The sequence below is a fragment of the Cydia pomonella genome, chromosome 24 (assembly GCF_033807575.1).
Source record: "Cydia pomonella isolate Wapato2018A chromosome 24, ilCydPomo1, whole genome shotgun sequence".
In the NCBI taxonomy this organism is placed as follows: domain Eukaryota; kingdom Metazoa; phylum Arthropoda; class Insecta; order Lepidoptera; family Tortricidae; genus Cydia; species Cydia pomonella.
In genome coordinates, this window is record NC_084726.1 from 6,221,699 (window position 1) to 6,236,842 (window position 15,144).

The 15,144-nt window shown below is 35.2% G+C and overlaps 1 protein-coding gene and 1 long non-coding RNA gene across 2 annotated transcripts in view; one reads left to right on the forward strand and one right to left on the reverse strand.

The window, feature by feature from the left end:
* Positions 1–15,144, forward strand: part of LOC133531114 (B-cell receptor CD22-like) — a 620,993-nt gene that overhangs the window by 312,498 nt on the left and 293,351 nt on the right. Inside the window, exon 2 of the mRNA XM_061869231.1 lies at positions 11,990–12,146. Within this exon, the coding sequence (XP_061725215.1) occupies positions 12,068–12,146 (79 nt within the window). The 5' untranslated portion in view covers positions 11,990–12,067. The remainder of the gene's footprint in view (positions 1–11,989; positions 12,147–15,144) is intronic.
* Positions 1,371–10,731, reverse strand: LOC133531116 (uncharacterized). Its single transcript, XR_009801463.1, has 2 exons — positions 10,500–10,731; positions 1,371–2,384 (listed from the first exon to the last, which is right to left on the reverse strand). It is a non-coding gene; the product is annotated as an uncharacterized LOC133531116 (long non-coding RNA).

Sequence of the window (15,144 nt, forward strand, 5' to 3'; positions counted from 1 at the left end):
CTTGGACTATCATTTCTGACTTTTGTGTTGCTTTAATGCAATGGATCCCATATAAACATTTGATCCTTAAAACAAACCTGATCGGTTGATACCATTAATAAAAATGAGTCATATAGCCTATTTCCGAACACTGGCGACCGTCCTCCATCAGTTATAGAATGAAAGAAGAAAGAAAATAAATTTATTTAACGCCACAACACATTACATTTGGGAAAAGAAGACTTACAAAAAAAAAACATTGGAAGCTAAAATAGGATCCCCACACAGCAAAATGCTGCGGCAATCGGTGGCGCTTGGTTTTCAGTGGGGACCTGACTTAAGACTATGATGGTGGCGGCGCATACGCCAACGATACAGAAAAACAGACATAAAAAAGGAACAAAAATGTATACATACTAAAAACTATTAATCTTCAATATTGTAATGGAAAACATACTTCTTTTCTTTCTTCCTAGCGTTGTCCCGGCATATTGCCACGGCTCAAGGGAGCCTGGGGTCCGCCTGGAAAACATACTTATTTACTTAAAATAAATAAATATTATAGGACATTATTATCATACACAAATTGACTAAGTCCCACAGTAAGCCCAATAAGGCTTGTGTTGAGGGTACTTAGACAACGATATATATAATATATAAATATTTATAAATACTTAAATACATAGAAAACACCCATGACTCAGGAACAAATATCCATGCTCATCACTCGAATAAATGCCCTTACCAGCATTTGAACCCATCGGCTTCATAGGCAGGGAGACTACCCACTAGGCCAGACCGGTCGTCAAACTTATTTTACTTTACTTATCGTACTTATTCATTCAGCGGTAAGTGGACGCGACCGCTTCTGCACACAAACGCAGTCCCCATTTTCCTCCCTGGATATTGACATTATGGAAAATATTTTTAATGCACACAGAACTCAATTTTTTTATTTCACTCTAGCCATTTTGATCCTCACGATCCTCTGAACGTAAACCTTTAAATCTGGCATATGAATCTGATATTAAAAGCAGATGTGGAAATAAGGTCACGTCAAACGGAGCTTAATTACGTATGCGGAGCGGGGCTGATTCAAAAATTACCGGGAAAATGTATTTTTATTGCGGACCCATGCATACTGGTCCAAGTATAGTGGAGGTGGTATACAGCAGGTTAACATTACTCATCTTCCTCGCGTTGTCCCGGCATTTTTGACACGACTCGTGGGAGTAGGTCAACATTACTGATAACGTTTATAATTCGTTTGGATCTTTTAGGAACAATCTCACACCGTTTTAGCCCCAAATAAAGCAGTTTGTACTATACTATTCGACAGGTTTAATAAAGAAGTGACGTATGTAAAACACCGAAGTAGATAAGAATGAAGATGAAACAAAAATGGTTCAGCATATATTGAAATAAAATTCTTACTCAATTTAATTTACAATAAATTAACAAAACAATAAACCCTGGCTGACAGAGACAGTTCATGGCTTTAAACCTACCTTTTAAACGGTACGTTTGTCTTATGAGCAAGAAATATAAAATATGTAAAGAAAGGAAAATAAATATAAGCTAACCACATGTAAATAAAAAAAATGCTCTCCATAACAAGATGCATTTATCGTCATTTAAATTAGTTCCATATTTATGTAGAGTGACACATAAAGCAGACGTACCTATGCATGTAGGACTCTATTTTTTGTACCTAACTGACCAACTATCGAACCTAAATATTTATGTTTTGTAATACTGCGAAGTTACTAAGCAGGCATAATCCCAACATGAAATTAAACTGGTAATCCGTAGCAATTGTGCATTTGAGCACTTGATAATTTTGAAGAGTCACAGTTAGGGTTTGCAAGATGGATCTGAAATATATGGAAAGTTCCGGGTATCCGGATCCAGATCCGGATAATTTCATACATTTTGGACCCGGATTGCAAATCCTAGTCACAGTAGTCCCCGTTTATCTATCAGATTTATTTACTAGAGATGTTATTGGATTTTAATGAAAATATTGTCAGACTAATACAAATCTACTGCAATCTATAAACAGACTGTTCTTTTATGACATATGAGGCAAACGAGTAGACGAATCGCCTGATGGTAAGCGATTAACGTCAGCCATCGACACCAGCAACACCTTTTTAAGATCGGAGTACGCTCACCTACGTTTCATATTTCACACTCATTTAAACCTCATGACTAATATCCTTTTCAATAGAGTAAAACTTCTACAAATCGCAGTCAATCATTTAGCCGACTCAACAAAGACCGGTCCACTGAACGACCCATTGTGTCCTGACAATGGTCCATCGGTTTTGCGTCGTCAGATCGCTTGTGTCACAAGATTGCTTTCGGACAGGCTTCTAATTCGGAGTTCGACGACCAGTTTTAATCTGAAACCAGATGACATTTAGCCCTGATGAATGAAGGGATCAAATTGTGCTAGTTAACACTTAGAGACGATTATTGGGCAAGGATTAGAACGGACAGATTACACTGTTACGTCTGATAGTTGAACCATTTTGTGTCGCGTGTGGAGTGTTGTTCGAAGATAGGATTTAATTGGGCTGTTTAAGGAGGCTTGGCTTGGGCTATTTGGGGATGTTGAGGTCTCAGGGATTCATCTGACAGAGTTTGAATATGTTTTAATTTGTAATTTGTTTTATAATAATAAAATGTTGACGAATTAAGTAAAGTTATTAAATTAATAATAATTAATGTAATATGTGGAAGATATTGTACTTAAACTGTTTAGAGTTCCGAACCTCAAAAGTCAAAAAAATAACGGAACCCTTGTATCATCACTTGTGTACCTTTCTATCTGCCTGTCTGTCCATCTGTCACATCCAGTTGCATATACATATAAATGAAAGGACTTTTTGTAAGGATTTCAAATTTATATATTTTTAAGAAAATAGGCGAAGATTGACCATCCTGTCCCGTTTTTATCTAATAAACTACTGGACAAAAATAAATCAAATACTTCATATCCATGGATTACTGGAAAACCTGGAAAACTGGATCTTAAAAGAAAAAAATATTAAGAAATAGTGATTACGGAACTCTTGAAGCGCGAGTCCAATTTACACAACCGGATTTTTATAATATCACTTCAATAATTTTGCTCCCACATCGGCCGTTATAAAATTTTATGTAACATCGTGTGACAGGGACAACATAATAAAACAATAACAATACTATCATGCTATCCCTGTTACACGATGTTGTACATATAACATTTCATATCAGCCAATGTGGGAGCACTATTACCTGTACCTGGGTCAAAATTAAATTCGTTGTCTCGTTTTGCAAATGCATGCTATAAAGACATGCAATAGCGCTTGTATTTTTGTATTCATTTCATAAAATACAGAAATACCAGCATAACAGAGTGGTCCAACCCAAAACCAGACAACGAAAAGAATTTCGACCATCCTACGACAACTAAATAGCTGACCTGCTGTTTAAAGTTACTTGTGTCCCCACCGCCATTTCATGTTTAATTGTTTTATTTGAACACGTGGCGCAATAAAACGTGATTTAGTTGTAAATATTTTTGCTCCCTTTGTGACAGATGCGGGCTGGAAAACATGGTTTATGTACCCTTGGTCTACGGCTCTACATTAACTAGTTACATACTAGTAGTTGGTACCTATTTTTCTGCCCTTTGGCCGGAAAGCGTCAACTTTCGATCCGCTGCGCTAAACGAAGTTTCCGCAGTATTATGTAGTTTTTTCATCCAAAAAGTGCTGCTTGAAAATTCTCGTTCATTGAAAAATCGACCATGAACATATCAGGCCATGCAGTGTAGGGTTCTGTAGTTACCATACTGTCAAAATAGGCCAAATGGTGGCGATTAGTAAGTGGTAAGGGAGTCCTTATGCTTGTAATGTTCATAATACCTACTAATAGCAATACTGATACTGAATAATAAGGTACTCTACGCTACTTTTGCAGCGCTTTGTACATACGTCTTTAATAAGAGAAGATTTTTGGCAATAACTCAAAAATGACTGGACCGATCATGCTCGCTATAATTGTCATTGAAAGTATTTAGTAAGCTTTCACAATTTTTTTCACATTTTTTGGACCCATGCTTCACAAAATAGAGGGGGGAGGGACACATTTTTTTTCTTTCGGAGCGATTTTTCCGAAACTATTTAACTTTATTAAAAAATTGTGTCAGTGCATATGGAAAAGTACCTTATTGCAGGTATTGAGTTATGCATAGTTCCAAAAAGTAGATTAAATTTGCTATCTATACAAAAAAGAATAATGACTGTAGGTGGAACCACTATTTATGTATAAATTTTTGAATTTTCGACTTCCGACGTGCACAAGTTGAGAAAATTGCATTTAAAGTTTATAGTCGCAAAAAACACACTTCTACTTCGAAGTTACATAGTGAAGGGTATAATCATAATCTTTGGATGTTAAAAAATTATAATAAAGGTGAATTGTCTAAAAATACATGTTAATTATTCTGATTCCTTAGGTTGAACATGCCAGGGTGGAAGAAACACGAAAGTGTTAATTATACCCAATTCATAAAATAATGATATATTCTATGATATAGATATTCTATGGCATTTTGGGACAATTGAATGAAAGAAAACTCCATAATCATAAAGAAATTTAATAATTACCGCATTTTTAACAATTACAAAAAAGATCACTAATAATATTAAAAATCAACAAAATAATTAGTAAATGCATGCTATATCACAAGATCAAATGGTATCGAGCGTGGTGTACCACAATTGTATAATAGAAATAGTGTTAAAGCAGTTTTTTTTAACAATAAAGTTTAGTGACTCGGTCGAAACTTTTGTATGGAAACGTAACTAGGGTACCTTGTCACGACATTTACTAAACTTTAGTAACTTAAACTCGAAGATCACTATTTTAGTACCTATAATGCAAGAAATATCTGTAACAAAATGTTATTTAGGATAATTATAGCGGAAGTCAAGGTATTCTTATTTATAAAAACTTCTGTTTTAGTCGTGTAAGAGATAAAGTTTAGCATTTTACTAAACTGGGTACCTTGTCACGCTAAGTCATTATCTTACATAAATGGAGTAAAACTAGAAAAAATAACTCAATTGTGTACATAACTGCACCTAATTTATGATTTATCAGTCTTTCGATCAATATTATAATACTAATTAAACGTCAAACAACTAAAATCACGGCTCAATTTTTCATTGACTAAATTCGAGATCAACAAATTAATTATTATACACCTCGTGACGCGACCTTGGTGTGGTTTTAGTAGGAGAAATATCTATCCTCAGCATGGACAACACACGATAGTGAAGGTGCAATTCTGTATCGATATCGATGAAATAGGCTTGGTGAAATATTCCGGGCATGGTTATTTAAATTAAAATACTTTCTTTTAGTACAAAACAAAATAAAATAAGTAAATGTAATGTCAAGGTCAGTACTCGTAATGATAGAATTATTGTATTTTTTTAATATAACACAACGGCAGCTGACTGCAGACTAATATCGCGCACGGCGCGCGGCGCACGAGTCGCGTCACATTCCCCTTCCCCGCCCCATTCCCCGGCCCCTCGGCACCTTCACCTTCAGCACCTCTGATCTAAGTAATGGCAAACGTATTAAATTAAAATAAATAGTTATTTCATACAAGAGTGATGCAAGTTGAATGTTTTCTTATAAAAAACACTAAGTATTTTTTTTGGTTCAAAAAATCATTTTGCTATAGACCGATCCTATACCCTATCTTAGAAAGAGGTAGTTGACTACCCGCGATGGAAATATTGACAAAATTATTCAAAATTTAAAGGCTTTTAAGACATGGCGTGACTAGGTACCCTGACTACTAAACTTTATAGTCGGAGAAATATACTAAAAAAACATAATTTTACTGATATTCTTATACACACGTGTTCCTTAGGATGTAAATAACCCAATTATAACACAAACCTATTTTGGCACTTTTTCACCAGCTTCCACAAAAACTCATGTAACTCGGTAACTAAATGTCGTGACTAGGTACCTTTCCAGATGCACTGACACAATTGTTTTCGTAGACCCTTATTCGTTTTGAAAGACCTGTCCAATGATACTCTATACTAATGGGACAAAGCGAAAAAAATTTTTTTTTAGTTTATATTTTTAACCGTTCTGTCTCAATGCATAATTTATGTATCCATGCCAAATTGAAGCTTTCTAGCACTAACGATCACGGAGCAAACCCGCGGACGGACGGACAGACGGGCATGGCGAAACTATCTAGGTGACTACGAAACCCTACAAATTACCATAATAATACTACGCATGACCACTTTTTATCGTGGACAGTCATTATTTGAGCCGAGTACCCACTCGGTATATGTTAACAACTCAGCCATAGAAGAGCCCGTATGATAAGAGGACATCTATCAACGTTCAGCACACAATGGCCTGACATATTCGATTCTGCCGAATGTGGAATGAATTGATATGGCTTCAGTGTGCCCTTACTGGGTTCGCACGAATGCGGTTACAATTTGTTTGTTATTTGGTTCTTTATGGTTTGGTATCTCGCTCTGACGCTGGTGGCCTAGCGGTAAGAGCGTGCGAATTTCAATCCGGAGATCGCGGGTTCAAACCCCGGCTCGTGCCAAGGAGGGACCGTACAAAATATCATTTGATCGTTAAAGCTGGATTTTTTACCAAAATAAATGTTTTTTTTTATTCTTGGGATTCATTGCCAAGTGGACCCCAGGCTTCCTCACGCCGTGGCAAAAATACCGGGATAACGGTAGGAAGAAGGTATGGTGTTTCACTGTATTGTCCGGGTTCAGCTCATGATTGCTCCAAGCAGTCATTAGACATAAGACACAGTCAAGAGAGTTAACAGTCTTTTAGTCTAGTCGGTAGTAACCCTGCCTACGAAGCAGAAGGCTCCGAGTTCTAATCCTGGTAAGGTGATTGATTTGTTACTCAATAATGTTTTTTTTTTCTATGGGGCAGGTCTAGGGTTGGGTTGGCACGACAGATCTGAAATGTATGGGAAGATCCGGGTATTCGGATCCAGATCCGGATAATTTTATACATTTCGGGTCCGGATTGCAAACCCTAGTATACTAGGCAAGTCATCCAAATCGGTCAACCCTCCATACAGAAGGCAACAATTATTGAAGTCAATTTTTTTTTCTTTTTTTTCCTAATCAGAACACGATACCGAATATGCCCTTAAACGAATCCCTACTATTTCTGGTACACCTGTACATACCATCGCCCCTAACCCATAGTACAAACTTTTACTTAGGGGCTAGATCGTACTTATGTAGGATTTTCCTCATATAATTATTCATAGAAAAAAAAAATACAATACTTCATATCGATGAAATAAAACATGACACAAATAAAATCAGGTAGTACGTCTGCCCTTAAGGGTCCCCAGCAAGCTTGGTTCTCTATACAAACGTAGTTAAGTTCTCATTTTAAAACGACTAGCTAGATTGCTCTGAAACTTTGCACTTACAACAGCATAAGGTTTATCTAGTACTATAATTAGTTTATCTTGCTTCAGATACCATAGTTAAAAAAATACAGCGATTTTTAGTTATTTATACCAAACTTATTATTACTCTATTTCGTTTGTTTTACAAACTGGAGCTATTGAAACTAATTACAGGACTAGATATAGCTCATGTCATTTTATGTGCAATGTTTCATTACAATCCAACATGTAGTTTTAAAATGAGAACGAAACTCCGTTTGTATGGGAAGGTGAACTCTTAATTCAAAATCAATGAAATTTTACTCCGCATCGCTTTCACTATTTAGCGCTAAAAGACGCTTACCTTACCTTAAGTTAAATACTTCCAATAATTAATCGGTACAAATTGCATACACTTTTAAGGAATCCGAACCAATTCCAATTCCTCTTCCTCAATTACGTATCGAAATACCGTCGCTGTAACTAAACCGTTCACTGATTAGTATCATTCAGTCGCTTTATCGTTCAACCGTTCGTTCAGTTGTCCTGCCAAGCTAACCCAAACCGACCGGTATAAGTTAGACTCTAATTACATATAGCTGCTACTGATCTACGAGGTCAAGTTATGTTTGCTAGTTGAGAACTCGTTTAGTTTGCTAGTGCAGACGGTAGTGACAGCAATACTAACCATAGGTAAACCTTATGTAGTGGTAAGAAGGTTCACAAAAGGGCAGCTAATAGTGTCAACATAGAGAGATTCATGTACATTGGCGATTGTGCTACAAGTACCAGTTTATAACTGACCCCTGGCTACGTACAGTTATAACAGATGTAGAGATCGGGTTAAATTAGTGATGTGACAGTATTTGTAAATACGTAGCAGTCAATAGGTGATAATGACCCAATTTCAGTCCAATCGCGCTTTGCAGGCGATCTGCTGTGGTTTTGGTATTGTACTAAAACGTTAAAACGTAAAAAAGCGGCCAAGTGCGAGTCGGACTCGCTCATGAAGGGTTCCGTACCATTTATGACGTATTAAAAAAAACTACTTACTAGATCTGGTTCAAACCAATTTTCGGTGGAAGTTTGCATGGTAATGTATATCATATATTTTTTTTAGATTTTTCATTCTGTTATTTTAGAAGTTACAGGGGGGGGGGGGACACATTTTTTCACTTTGGAAGTGTCTCTCGCGCAAACTATTCAGTTTATAAAAAATGATATGAGAAACCTAAATATCATTTTTGAAGACCTATCCCTATGGATATCTATATACCCCACACGTATGGGTTTGATGAAAAAAGATTTTTTGAGTTTCAGTTCTAAGTATGGGGAACCCCCAAAAATTTTTTTTTTTTCTATTTTTGTGTAAACATCTTAATACGGTTCATAGAATACATCTACTTACCAAGTTTGAACAGTATAGCTCTTATAGTTTCGGAAAAAAGTGGCTGTGACATAATCGGACAGACAGACGGATATGACGAATCTATAAGGGTTCCGTTTTTTGCCATTTGGCTACGGAACCCTAAAAAGGATTCTATTTTAACCCATTCAGCGCTAATCATGTCACGTCACGTCCTCACGTCGTTTTGCCTCTACAGAGCATTTACGCTATGTTTTAAAAAATATTGTTAAACATTATTATGGCTACTTTGGCTCCATTTGTTGTGGCTACTTACATAATGTAAAAGTAATAGTTCCCTGAGTATCATATATAAAAATCAAGGGTGAGAATATAAGTAAAGTTACAATATTTATTGACAGCTTTAAAGCGTCTGGTAAAAACAAAACTTCAAACTAGGCCATTTTTAAATGTCGCCTCAAACGCTGGCTTGTTGAGCATCCGTTCTACGACTATAATGAATACTTAAATTTCCGCGAATAGGATGTTAAGTAATGTGTATTTTTTTATATTATTAATATTAATGTTTTTGATTTTGATTTGGAATTGTATATTTTGCGACGTATGTAAATAAGCTCTATAATAATTATAACGTGTAAATTGGTTTTACTAATAAATAACTTATGACTTATGACTTAAAAATTACCGCAGGCGGAAATGGTGTGGCAATGTTGATTATCAATTTTTAACAATATTTTCTAAAACATACATAAAAATCAGCCATGAGAATTTAAGAAAAGTTAGTAATATTTGTACCTACCTTTAGCACCCTGTACCGGACAAATAAGCAAGTATGCAGATATTAAAAGTACACACTAACACTACCCATACATTTTAGTCATGAGAAAATAAGTAAGGTCTGGCGGCTCTGTGATCTTGCTGTATCAATGCAAACCGGCCGGCATGTCCGATCTCCTTATATCCATATATAAATGTATATGGTTATAGATGAGATTACTCACTGGCTCACTCGAGCTCCTCCTCGATAGGTTCCTGTTATTGGCAGTATGTCGTTACTGTAGCTGTTGACGTACAGGCCAATTCGAGTTTTAGTTATTAAATCAGTGAAATGTGAAATGTGTGACAAAAGTGACGTCTTCGGATTGGAGTTTTAGTTATTAGATCTCATTCCAATATGATGCAGCTCGCGTGGCCAATATGCGAATATGCAAAACGAAACGCAATTGTCCCTGTCGCACTATTATGGAAGCGTTCACGATTGGCGTGTTGGCTACACTGGCTGATCTGATGCTAACCCGTCAGTGTGAAAAGTGACGTTTTAGATAACGCGCAAGCAGCCCGCGAAGGCAACGTGCCAATCGTTCGTAGTGTAGTCATCTCTCTCTATCACTCTCACGGGCTAGTCCTGTAAAGGAGATTGGAGCCATCTCGTATTGGAATGATGTCAGATCCATGTTATATCAGTATCAGTAGAATTGGCCTGTTAGTTAAATTAGGCGTTAGATAACCTGTCGTATAGTGGAACGTTTAGGTAGTGTTCTAGACGTTTTGATGTCAGCTGTGTTACCGTAGAACTATAACTATGGTGGTTATAAGTAGTAAAACGCGGTTAGCAGCATGCCTCAGTTTGAGAGGTTCAATTTGATTTAACGTTTAAAAAGTGCGAGGAAAAGTGAAACTTACACTATGTTGATGTCGATAAAATGATGATGCTTGACTGTCTTACAGTACCGTTATATAATTTTTTATCGCGTTTACAATAAAATGAACTGGATTTTTATTCAATATAGGTAATAGTTTTGCAGCAACTCCATTTTTTTATCAATGCAGAAAGCGACCATATCCAATGAGTTATGGCGTAAGTCACTTTGACAAAAATAAAAAGTTAATGCGCACTTAACCAGATGGCTGTGACACATACGAGTACATATTTTTTACTTTGTATATGTAGTGAGATGTCTAAATGTGTTCAATTGGCTACTTGACAGTTTTTTGTAAATAATGTTAATCGGTCTTGATTTTCCTGAGGATCAAATGTCTATATATGACTCATGGCATTTAAGCAACACCAACCCTTCGGCCGCGTACGCAACCAGAGCTTCGTAACCAGATGCGATCGAAAACTATTTCTACCTTGTACGAAACCGGTTGCGATCAAAAACTGATTCCGTCTTACTAGTTATCAGTTACGATCGAACACTTTTCTTTGTTGTACGAAACCTTTCGACCGTTGATAAAGTCAGCTAAGATTATATTTATACACCTTGTTATACAGTATAAGTACTGTACACGTTATATATCTAGTCAAAAATCAGAACACAAAATTTGTACCAGTTGATAATATTCAAATACTTTGTTGGCAAATACAATGTAACCTTGTTCCTTAAAAGACACTGGCTTGAGTTGAGTTTTGTTAAATCAATAGTTTCCAAAAAATGCACAGGATAAGAAATTATCTTGAGTATCATGACAAAATATTTGAAAAAAAAAACCTATAGCTAGATGGCCCAGACATTGGTTTCGTATAAGAACGAGAAGTGTTCGATCGTAACTGGTTACGGGTAAGACGAAATTAGTTTTTGATCGCAACCGGTTTCATACAAGGCAGAAATAGTTTTCGATCGCATCTGGTTACGAAGCTCTGGTTGCGTACGCGGCCGAAGGGAACACAAAGGTCAGAAAAGAGAGTTTAAGCCTGACGCTCGCACTCGACGATTGAAACGCCTCTAACAAAATGATAATATGATATGACGTCACATTATATAAGTCTGTCCTAAATGTATGGACGATCAAGGAAATTGCCATTTTGACCCTGAAATATTGCGTTTATGTGTATAGTTGTTATACAATTTATTTTTCAATAAAATGTAAGGAATCGAATGGTACCATTTTCTTTTCCATTTTTGAAAGACAAAAAAAAAATTTTTTTTTAGACTTGGGAGCCTCGTATTTTTTTATAATCTCAATATAATTGTTTAAAATTCCACTTTTTTATAATGGATGGCTCATTTTCTATCCATTTAAGTAACTAAATTTTGATATAATATTCAACATGTGTCAAGTACCCAATTGTAAGTTCGAAGTATATGTCATTTCATCCACTCTTCGTACTTAAATCTAAAGCGTATTAACTAACGTTAAATTAAATTAACCAACATTTTCCTTTGTTGCAGATTCCATCAACGAAGTGTGAGTGGATAAAATGAGAGTGAGCTAGTGATGTACCAGTGTCGATAATAGTGCTGTGCAACATGTCGATGCTTTTGGCCGTCGGCGTTTTGTTGGTGCAGTGCGCTTGGAGCCGGCAGGAGAATCTTATTGAGGAATCAAGTGAGTAAAGAATTTATTTAAGCATGATTTAACAATATTTTATAGAATATGGCTTAAACATTTTATAAGAATGGTCATTTAGCAAATAATGTTTTTGATTTGAAACTGACATATTTTATAACACAATTCTGGTCTGTTCTAATTAAAAAACATGAATCATTATAGTTAACGATATCATAAAAAAAGAAAGATATATATATATATATATATATATATATATATATATATATATATATATATATATGATATAAAAATTTTGAGAAACAAATTCTGAAGCGAATTCTATATTTAGGGGATTTTCAGAAAACAAAGTACCTACTTAAAAACTAAATATTTACTTTTTTTCGAAACATTAACAACTTTTGAATGTTTCGAAATAACCAAAAACATTTTAGTTTTTCTCAGAATCTCGAGAACTATTAATTAAAAACAAAAAATAGTGTTGCCAGTTTTTCATATTAATTTTAGTTGTCAGTTTTGTAACAGTTTTATACAAAATGTATCTGAAAATGCGTCACTAAAGTATAAATTTCTTAATGAATTTTAGGGGTTCCTTAGAACTGAAATTTAATTTTTTTTTTTGTTCATCAAACTCATACGGGGTATCTAATATCAGGTATAGGTTTCTAATATCATTTTTAGGGTTCCGTAGCCAAATGGCAAAAAACGGAACCCTTATAGATTCGTCATGTCCGTCTGTCTGTCCGATTCTGTCACAGCCACTTTTTTCCGAAACTATAAAAGCTATACTGTTCAAACTTGGTAAGTAGATGTATTCTATGAACCGCATTATGATGTTTACACAAAAATAGAAAAAAACAATAAATTTTGGGGGTTCCCCATACTTAGAACTGAAACTCAAAAAATCTTTTTTCATCAAACCCATACGTGTGGGGTATCTATGGATAGGTCTTTAAAAATGATATTGAGGTTTCTAATATCATTTTTTTCTAAACTGAATAGTTTGCGCGAGAGACACTTCCAAAGTGGTAAAAAGTGTGTCCCCCCCCCCCCCCCCCCCCGTAACTTCTAAAATAACAGAATGAAAAATCTAAAAAAAATATATGATATACATTGCCATGCAAACTTCCACCGAAAATTGGTTCGAACGAGATCTAGTAAGTAGTTTTTTTTTAATACGTCATAAAAATTAAAAAAAAAAAATTTTTTTCATCAAACCCATACGTGTGGGGTATGTAAGGATAGGTCTTCAAAAATGATATTTAGGTTTCTAATATCATTTTTTTCTAAACTGAATAGTTTGCGCGAGAGACACTTCCAAAGTGAAAAAAAGTGTCCCCCCCCCCCTGTAACTTCTAAAATAACGGAATGAAAAATCTAAAAAAAATATATGATATACATTACCATGCAAACTTCCACCGAAAATTGGTTTGAACGAGATCTAGTAAGTAGTTTTTTTTTAATACGTCATGAAATTTAAAAAAAAAAAATTTTTTTCATCATACCCATACATGTGGGGTATCTATGGATAGGTCTTCAAAAATTATATTAATGTTTCTAATATTATTTTTCTCTAAGCTGAATAGTTTGCGCGAGAGAACCTTCCAAAGTGAAAAAAAGTGTGTCCCCCCCCCCCTGTAACTTCTAAAATAACAGAATTAAAAATCTAAAAAAAATATATGATATACATTACGATGCAAACTTCCAACGAAAATTGGTTTGAACGAGATCTAGTGAGTAGTTTTTTTTAATACGGCATAAAATTAAAAAAAATATATTTTTTCGTCAAACCCATACGTGTGGGGTATCTATAGATAGGTCTTCAAAAATGATATTGAGGTTTCTAATATAATTTTTTTCTAAAAAGAATAGTTTGCGCGAGAGACACTTCCAAAGTGAAAAAATGTGTGTCCAAAGTGGTAAAATGTTGAACGAGATCTAGTAAGTAGATTTTTTTTAATACGTCATAAATGGTACGGAACCCTTCATGCGCGAGTCCGACTCGCACTTGGCTGCTTTTTTTCTAAACTGAATAGTTTGCGCGAGAGACACTTCCAAAGTGGTAAAATGTGTGTAGAAACCCCCCCCCCCCCGGGGCCCTGTAACTTCTAAAATAACAGAATGATTAAACTAAAAAAAAATTATGATGTACACCATGCAAACTTCCACCGAAACTTGGTTTGAACGAGATCTAGTAAGTAGTTTTATTTAATACATCATAAATGGTACGGAACCCTTCATGGGCGAGTCCGACTCGCACTTCGCCGCTTTAAAAAAAATGCTATTCAACAAGGGTAAACCTCAAGCTCATCTGGGTACTGGTACTTGTCAAAAATAAAGCACTATTTTATACGTATAAGTCCAACAAAAGCATAATTTCATCGAATGCTTTTGCGCGCACCGAAATGAAAGTATGTCACATGCAAAATAAATTTTACAACAGGGCAAAATAAGGGTAAGTAATATGTATAAACAACCACTGAGGGACGAATAAGGGTAGATTTACACCGTAAATTAGGCCCGGCGACAGCTTTTAGAAGTTTTTGTCCCTTAAGGGTTAAAAGATGTATTGGTGTTTCTTGAGCTTAGTGAAAACAAAGTTAACATTTAGTGGGTAGGACAAATGTAAAGTAAGTAAAAAAGGAGGTTTTATGGTCATTTAGCGAAGATACTACAAATTAATCTATTTCTTGTCAAGCAGATAACTCTAAAAGCGATACTACTTTTTTCAAATTTAAGAAAAAAAAATGAAATATCACAGTTTCAAAATGAATTATCACAAGATTTGAACTTGTGTCCTTTTGGAATACTTGTCCAATCGCTATTCAACAACGGAGCTACCAAAGCTCAAACCGAAGTCGAAGTTATAACAAAACTTTTTTGTAGCGAAGCTTTGTAGTATCGTTTGAAGACATATCTATTAGACGAATCTATTATTTAGGAGGATGTAAACTATTCCGGTATCATCCGTTTACGATACAATACAAATACTCTTAATTGCACACCTCAATACAGAAGCAATACAAATAATACAGCA